The sequence below is a fragment of the Periophthalmus magnuspinnatus genome, chromosome 8 (genome assembly GCF_009829125.3).
Source record: "Periophthalmus magnuspinnatus isolate fPerMag1 chromosome 8, fPerMag1.2.pri, whole genome shotgun sequence".
Classification (NCBI taxonomy): Eukaryota; Metazoa; Chordata; class Actinopteri; order Gobiiformes; family Gobiidae; genus Periophthalmus; species Periophthalmus magnuspinnatus.
The window spans coordinates 628,572-636,870 of NC_047133.1; the positions used below are offsets into that span (position 1 = coordinate 628,572).

The 8,299-nt window shown below is 39.0% G+C and overlaps 1 protein-coding gene across 1 annotated transcript; it reads left to right on the top strand.

Moving 5' to 3' along the window:
* Positions 1-1,402: 1,402 nt before the first annotated feature.
* LOC129456460 (struthiocalcin-1-like) lies at positions 1,403-2,789 on the top strand. Its single transcript, XM_055223752.1, has 3 exons — positions 1,403-1,502; positions 2,270-2,523; positions 2,592-2,789. Exons 1-3 carry the CDS (start codon positions 1,403-1,405, stop codon positions 2,787-2,789), a joined length of 552 nt encoding a protein of 183 aa, XP_055079727.1.
* Positions 2,790-8,299: the final 5,510 nt, after the last annotated feature.

Sequence of the window (8,299 nt, forward strand, 5' to 3'; positions counted from 1 at the left end):
GATGTATTATCACCTTATATCTATTATAAAAATGTTCTTTCTTTCGCATCATTTTGTGGATTTGTCTCCAACGACTTATGAGCTGACTCTGACTATGGAAATATGCTTCAATCACACTTTATGGTTAAAATAAATATTTTCCCACTGTTTTAAAAACTGCTTAATTTTTCTCTCACTGTCTGCTTTGATAACTCACATTTCACATTTCCTGAACATCACTATACTGTTTTCTGCAGTGATAAATGATTTTCCATGTGTCCTCAGGTGCAGCTCTTTAACATGGGAGGACTGGAGCTTCTCCTCGCTCTGCTCTGGGTGACGGGAGTCAAGGGTCAACAAAGAATCGTATATGTGGATGAGTATTTAACCTGGGCTGGTGCTCAGTCCCACTGCAGGGAGCACCACATTGACCTGGTCACTATCAAGACTAACGCAGAGAATAACCAAATCTATTGGTACAGTTGGCTTGGGCTGTACCGCGACTATACAGGAGCCGACTGGAAATGGTCCAAAGGAGACGAGCCTCACACGTTTAACAATGCATGGCACGATGGTAAGTGTTTGAATTATTTGTGTTTATTTTGACGTCATCCTCTACAAATCTCTGAGTGCAGTGTGTGTAACCGAGTGGTAGAGTCAAAGTAAAGCCATAGCCATAGTAACTGTACTTTTTTTTTTTTACAAAATCATTGGGTTAAACCACTTTTGGCTTTACATGACATTCACATGTGCTCATAATTCACATGTGACTTGCGGTAAATCTCTTTTTCAAACATTTCATAAGTTTTATTCAGAAAACAAGAGGACCCTATCCCACAGACCTCCACCAGGAGCACCATCGTGTGACTCCATCCACAGGTCCCTGAAAGTAAATGTAAGAGGACAGGAAGTTAGAGTGTTTTGCACTCTTCAAAACGATAACAGAGATGGGATCCCTTTTCACCATTTATTGGGGGTGCAGTGAAGTTATGATTTCATGAAGAGCCACCAGTAACAGCGATCAGATTTTATTGTCTCCACAATAAACTCTGCCTTTATTAGTCCCACAGTGGGGAAATTCCAGTATTGCACCGCACAGTTAAAGAACAGAAGGAAAATGGTACATGCAATAAAACAAGATAATAGATAAATAGCTTATAATAATAAACAATAAGACAGTGAATAATTAATGGTAGCTCTAGTTGTAGATGACCAAATATTGTTATTTACAGTGAAACAGTTAAAGTGCGAGTGTTATACAATAAAATACAGTGTTAAAATAATGTGCTGGCAACAAGTGCACCTGTAAAAGGAGGATCTGTGACGAGGCTCGAACTCTCAACTCTGATGTTAAACCAACACCAGCAGATGCCCTGTCAGCCAAACATGAGCAGTTTGAAATCACAAAAATACATTGTACTCTATGGGAGAGTTCTTTCTGCGCAGGAAGCTACAGGAGCTACACTTTGTAGTGACCACTAGTCGACCTCACATGGGGACAGAAGGAGAGACTCTTATCCAGGGTCCATGGGTCCAGCAGCCCTATGATGTGGACTGATAATCAAGACACACAAAGTTCATTTCAAATTAAGAAACTTTTAGAAATGTATTTGTAAATTAACTTCATGATCTTTAATAACATTTAATAATAAACTAAGTCTACACCTGAGGAAAAAGTGTAATTAAATTGCTTCTAAAGAGTAAACTAATTTAAAAATAGGCACATGTAGAAGTGCATTGTGGTGGAGGTCTGTGGGGTGGGGTCCTCTAGGTGGAGGTCTGCAGCCAGACTGGACTGTCACTGTCAGGAAGATCAGCACAGACACACAGAGGAGAGTCAGGAGGAAAAGAAATATAAATAAATCATCATGAAATGAACAAAAAGGAAAAGTCTGATAGTTGATTTTCCCTTACAGTTTAAAAAGTATATTATTAAAAAAAAATCTGTTAAATGAAAATTTAGAAAGCACAGTTATTATTTTGATTAAATAACAATTCAGAGGTGTAAAACCAAATGAACTAAAACACTTCATATATAGACTACTTTAGATGTTATACTGTAAGTACGTGAAATGTGATTTTTCATATTAATTAGCAGAAAAAAAAGACATTAGAATGACTAATCTATTCCTAACCCTGTCCAAATGGGGAGAAAACTGTATTGTTGCATCTCTACTCACCACAAAGCCACATAGTACTGTCACAGTGACAGGAGTCCACCTTCCACACGGCCATTTTCACAATCCAACCACTTCTGACTCAGGCATGAATTATGAACCTCTTTTTTCAGATGATCCTGATTATGGTGAAGACTGTGTCTACAAGAGGCCATGGGATTATGGAGCTTGGAAGAGCAGTTACTGCCTTGACACTAAAAAGTTCTTCTGTCTTGACGACTCACTGTTTTTGGTGAGTCAGATGAAGACATGGGAGGAGGCTTTGGTCCACTGCAGGTCTCTGAGCTCTGCAGATCGCAGCTATGACCTGGCCACTCTCCTCACTGTGGAGGACCATGACTTTGTGAAGAGCCAGATTTCAGACAAGGTAAGACCCTCTGCAGCAGAACAGTGTTGAGTTGTGCAGTTCATTTATGTGATTTCTGTGATGTGCAGGTGTGGACTGGACTGAGGTTCCTGGGAGATCACTGGGTGTGGGTCGGTGGAGAGGAAGTCCAGTATGATGATCTATCAACTTGTCCAGAGAATAAGCGTTGTGGTATGGTGGACAAGATGTCCACAGAACCTTATGATATCGCTAACTGTGAGGAACAAAGGCATTTCTTCTGCTACAAGAAATCTTTTAGTCCCTAGTCTAGAGCTGTGTATTGTTCTCGTTAGGCCCAAGGTGAGGGACTAATTCAAATTGTACTAAAGAGCCAGGAATCACAATGTGGCAGTGACTGGGATCAAAAATTTGAATGTTTTAGTAAAGACTCTGGGACAAAAGGCTGAAAGACAAACTCAGTTGGTCATGTCAAAAATGTATTTTCATGTGGCCAATGGCAGCCTGGACCAAAAAAAAAAAAGGTCAAGGTAAAATTCTGAAACTCAAAAAGCACAAAAAATATATTATGTCCCAACATGTAAAAAACATCATTATGGCCTCGCCCTAAACTCTACAGGAACTCGGCCATATTGGATCTAACCAGGGACTGACACAAGTGCACACTATCACACTTCTGACATCTTAACAACGCTTTTCATTAAAAACAAGTCAAACTTGGCCAAAAGTCACAAAACCCAAAACTCATTAAAGATTATCAATTAGACACATTGTTCCATGTGGTCATGGTGATTTAAAAATAAATAAATAAAATGCAGCTCATTTATGATGGTGATATTTTATTATTATTATTATTATTATTATTATTATTATTATTATTTCAGTTTGAAACAAAGAGAACAATAGAGTGAGCCAGGAGGCCACAGATGTGAAAACACCCATTAAGAGTTGTATGAATGTGCTAAATATGTCTCAGGCACAGTGCTCACTTAGTGTAGCTCAATAGACCTAGCTTACATACAGAAACTGTAAACAAAAGCTGTTTACAGTTTCAGTGTCGTTAGCTCCTCCTTCAGACAGATATAAGGCAGTGTCCAGGAGGAATCTGACCAGAGCTGAAGAAGAGACTTGGAAAAAAAAGTCAAATGTCTAATATAATATAACCTGCTCAAAATGTTGACCAACAGGTGTCACTTTTCTGACCTGCATAACTCGACTCTTTGAAACTATAATCTTCTGTTAAACATGTTTCCAGTGAACACTGCACGGACCACAAGGCCAATGATAAATAAACAGGAATTACTTTCCACTTTTACACCAGTTTTCACCTTCAAATTATTATTGCAATACCTTATGATCAGCATTATATAAAGACCAGCTGCTCTGAGTGGAAAGTTTTGGTTTATTTGCTAGTTTGTTTTGTTAATTGTTGTTTTCTTTAAACTTTGGCTTTGTGCTAATCTCTGGTTTTCTTAAACCTCTTAAAATGCATTTATTGCACTTGCCAATCACAAAATGAACTAAGTTCTTCGGCCTGTAAAACATTACAGGATTTTTAGTGAAATCAACCGCTCTTAAAGGACTTTTATTGGAATTCCACCTAAATTCAGCTTTTTGTGATAGTGGGTTCAACTTTAAAATGAAAATTGTCCAGACTCAACAGATTGTGACTTTAGTCCCTGTCAGTCCATACTCCACAGCAGCTTTACTCCTCATTGTACAGAAACTCATTTAAAGGACATTTAAGTGAAAGGCACCACTCTGGGAACTGAACCTGAGACCTTCTTGTTGGCGCAGAGGAGATAACCATATTAAGAGAACTGTTATCAAGAAGAGCTAGGACACACGGGGCCTCTGCTGTCTCAGGACACACGGGGCCTCTGCTGTCTCAGGACACACGGGGCCTCTGCTGTCTCAGGACATACAGTCATCATAAAGATAATATCAGACTGAGGCCTGTGATGGAGCTATATCTACAGTTACATCACGTAGACTGATTAACAGAAGGACAGACTGTCCAATCAGAGACATTTAGTTCACATTCCCTGTAAGACGATAACATCCAGTCCTACTGAAACTAATCTGAAACTTGCTGGGCTCAATGTCAGATCTTAAAATAAGTAAACAAAAAGGGTGGAGGTGTGTGTGTTTTAGAGATAATTTAGTTACTCACAGATTGTCATTTGGAGTGTTTTCATCTTTTGAGTATGTTTCTTTTAAAATGGAGCTAAAACAATCCCCCTCCAGACTCTACTTAGTCATATACAAACCTCCCCAGCACTGTCTGAGTTTTATTGATGATTTTACTGAGATGCTTTCAGTCGTATGCACAGACTTTGATGGTTTAGTCATTACAGGTGATTTTAATGTACATGTGGATAATGTGTTTGACAGAAACACTAAAGAGCTCAGTTCTGTGAAACCTTTGGTCTGACTCAGCGTGTCAGTGAGCCACAACAGAGGACACACTCTGGACCTGCTCATCACAAAAGGAGTAAATATTTTAAATGTCAATCTGGTGGATGTTGCTCTGTCTGATCATTCCTGTGTCTTCTTTGACCTGTCTATTATTCCCAAACCAACGGCTGGTCCTGCAGTTGTTCGAAGGAGACACATAAATGATAAAACAGGTGCACTGTTCATGGAAATGATACACACCTCATGTTCTAATGTTGATGATTTGTTGAACTCTGTGACTTCGAGTGTTTTGAATGTTCTGTCATCTAGACACTTAGAGCTGACTCACTTTCCACCTGTAACTGACAAAACTGTTCAAGAGATTGTCACCAGTCTGAGTTCATCTTCATGCTGCCTCAATGTGTTACCCACAAAATTTCTAAAGTCTGTGCTCAACAGTTTGCTGTCACCACTCACTCTCATAGTTAATATGTCACTTCAATCTGGAACATTCCAAAGAGCTTTGAAAACTTTGGTTATCAAGCCTCTCCTAAAGAAGAGCAGTCTTGATGCCACGATATTGAACAATTTCAGATCGATCTCTAATGTGCTGTTTCTACGCCTTGAAAAAGTTATTTACCAACAGCTTATTAACTTTCTCCAAATGAACAACTCCTTTGGTGTTTTCAGGTTTTAGACCCACAGACTGAGATGCTCTGATCAAGGACAAATGACATCCGCCTGACACTGATGCAAAGTCTCAGTGTTGATCCTGTTAGATCTGAGTGTTTCCTTTGACACTGTGGATCATGGGATCCTCTTACAGAGACTAGAGGACTGGGAGGGCATCTGTGGTACTGCACTAAACTGGTTCAAGTCTTATCTAGAAAACAGGGAGTACTTTGCTGAAATTGGAAAATATGTCTCAGATAAAATGTCCCTGACCTGTGGGGTGCCCCAGGGGTCAATCCTGGGACCCCTGTTGTTCAGTCTCTACATGCTGCTGTTAGTCCAGTTAATACACAACAATAATGTGTCACACACAACTCTGCAGACGAGTCAGATCTGTGTCTCACTGCAGCAGGTGAATATGGACCAGTGGATTCACTGCATCAACAGATCAGTGTGTGGAGGAAAAACAACTTTCTCCAGATAAACTCAGACAAGACTCAAGTCACAGAAACATAGAGAAAGTGTCAGTGTCACCTCCAGTCTCTCTCTCTAAAACCTTCAACTCAGGCCAGAAATCTAGAGGTAATAACGGACTCAGACTTGAACTTTAACAGCCACATCAAATCAGTAACATCTGCAGCTTTTTACATCTAAAAACATGTCAAAAATCAAAGGTAAACTGTCAAAACCAGACTCAGAGACTTATCCTGCATTTGTGTCCAGTAGGTTAGACGACTGTAACGTCCTGATCACTGGACTCTCCAAACGAGCCACAGAACAGAACATCCAGAACATCCAGAACATCCAGAACATCCAGAACATCCAGAACACTGCTGCTCGGGTCAGGACTAGAACCAGGAAGTACTTCACACATGTGTCCTGTGCTCAGGTCTAGAACCAGGAAGTATTTCACACATGTGTCCTGTGCTCGGGTCTAGAACCAGGAAGTACTTCACACATGTGTCCTGTGCTCAGGACTAGAACCAGGAAGTGCTTCACACATGTGCATGACCTGGCAGATTCTTCCTGAAGATGTGAGACAGGCCTCTACTTTGACAATGTTTAAATCTAAGTTCAAATTGTTCTGTGTAGCTGTGCAAACAACTGGAAGGGTTTTATTCTGCACTTTTCTCCTTTAATGTTAATTTTATGATGATTATTTATGATTATTTATGGTTTGATTTGCTGTATTGTAATTTTAATGTATTTCTTATTCTGTAAAGCACTTGAATTACCTATACAAATAAACTTGTCTTGCCTTTGTCTTATGCATTTTTTGGTGTAGAGGTTAAATTACTGTAGCAAATTCTCTAACTTAATAAATTCTTAACCAAACGTGTCTGTGTGTAATTGTGCTTTTGTATAACTTTAACATAAATCCAGAGTCAAGGGCATGACCAGAATACTCAGATTCACTGTTTACTCAGAGCCATCGTTCTTTGAAAAGACAAGGTGTGTCAGTCGATTTCATCTCAGGTAAGTCAACACAATTTATGTTATAGTTCAAAACATCACTTATATATTGTTATTAGTTGTTTGATTATAAAGCGAGAACAGCTATGTACTGGTAAATACATCTTAACTAAAGGTGCACTATGTGACATTTTTGGATGAGGCAAATCCACCCATGGAGATGTTGTTGCTTTGCCTGAAATATTCCACAGTCTGGCATTGGACGTCTCTATTTCCATGGAGTTGTTGATGCAACTAGACCAAGTTACAAGTCATATCTGTGTTTAAAACATTTTTGTTATTAGTCGGCAGGTGGAAGACCCAACGCACAAGAATTTACAAAGTGCACTTTTAATATGCACAAGTGATGAAAAAATACTTTTTTTTCCCCCTTGTGGATAAAAAAAAGAACAAAATAAGAACATAACATTAAACATATAGTTTAAAGCAGGTTGGCAGTATGTCCCCTGCATGACTCCATTTAATGTTGAACAATACATGAGACAGTGGTAAATATAGAATTTGAAAAGTTTGTGTTTCTAGGCCTCGTCATCTCAATCACAGACTCCTGTATGAGCAATAATTTAAAGAATCAACAACAGAACAAAACTGACTGAATGAAGCTTGGAGTCACCACTGCTGCGTCTTTTTAAAATTCCCACAATAACCACCAGAGCTTTTTAATATACACATGCTCCAAATAAAAAATAGTGTTTAGTTTTGTCCTTTTAATGTGATTTTAATTGTGCGTAGATTCCTTAAGAGTTTATCTATTTTACTGTGTGACAAAATTTAAAATGAGCAGCAAAGACAGCTCCCCGGGTAATAGTTATCATCATCTTCTCTGCTGCTAGTATATATCTCAATAAGATTTTGCATGGATCTATTCTCATATCTGGATAGGGCATCACGATGTTAAATCCAATCCGATGTTACAAGTACCCCACAAGCAAATGGTAACCTTGAAGAGGAAACAAGGAAAGTAGCCACGGACAAATACCTCAGAGGAGTAAGGCAAGTCCTAAGGAATCAAGTCAATGGAACAAGACCCAGGCAATAAACAGCTATGCACTGCCAGTAATCAGATACCGGCAGGAATCATGTTGAGTCTGAACCTCGGGCAGATAATCACATTTTTTCTTTAAAACCATTCAGTTACATGGAGGTCTCAAATGCTCTCCACTCCATAGACCCAAAGAAGTCCACGAGAGCTGACGATCTTGATCCAAATCTTCTTTTATTAGCTGCCCCATATTTAATTCAACCTCTTTTACATATTTTTTATTTGTCAATTCAA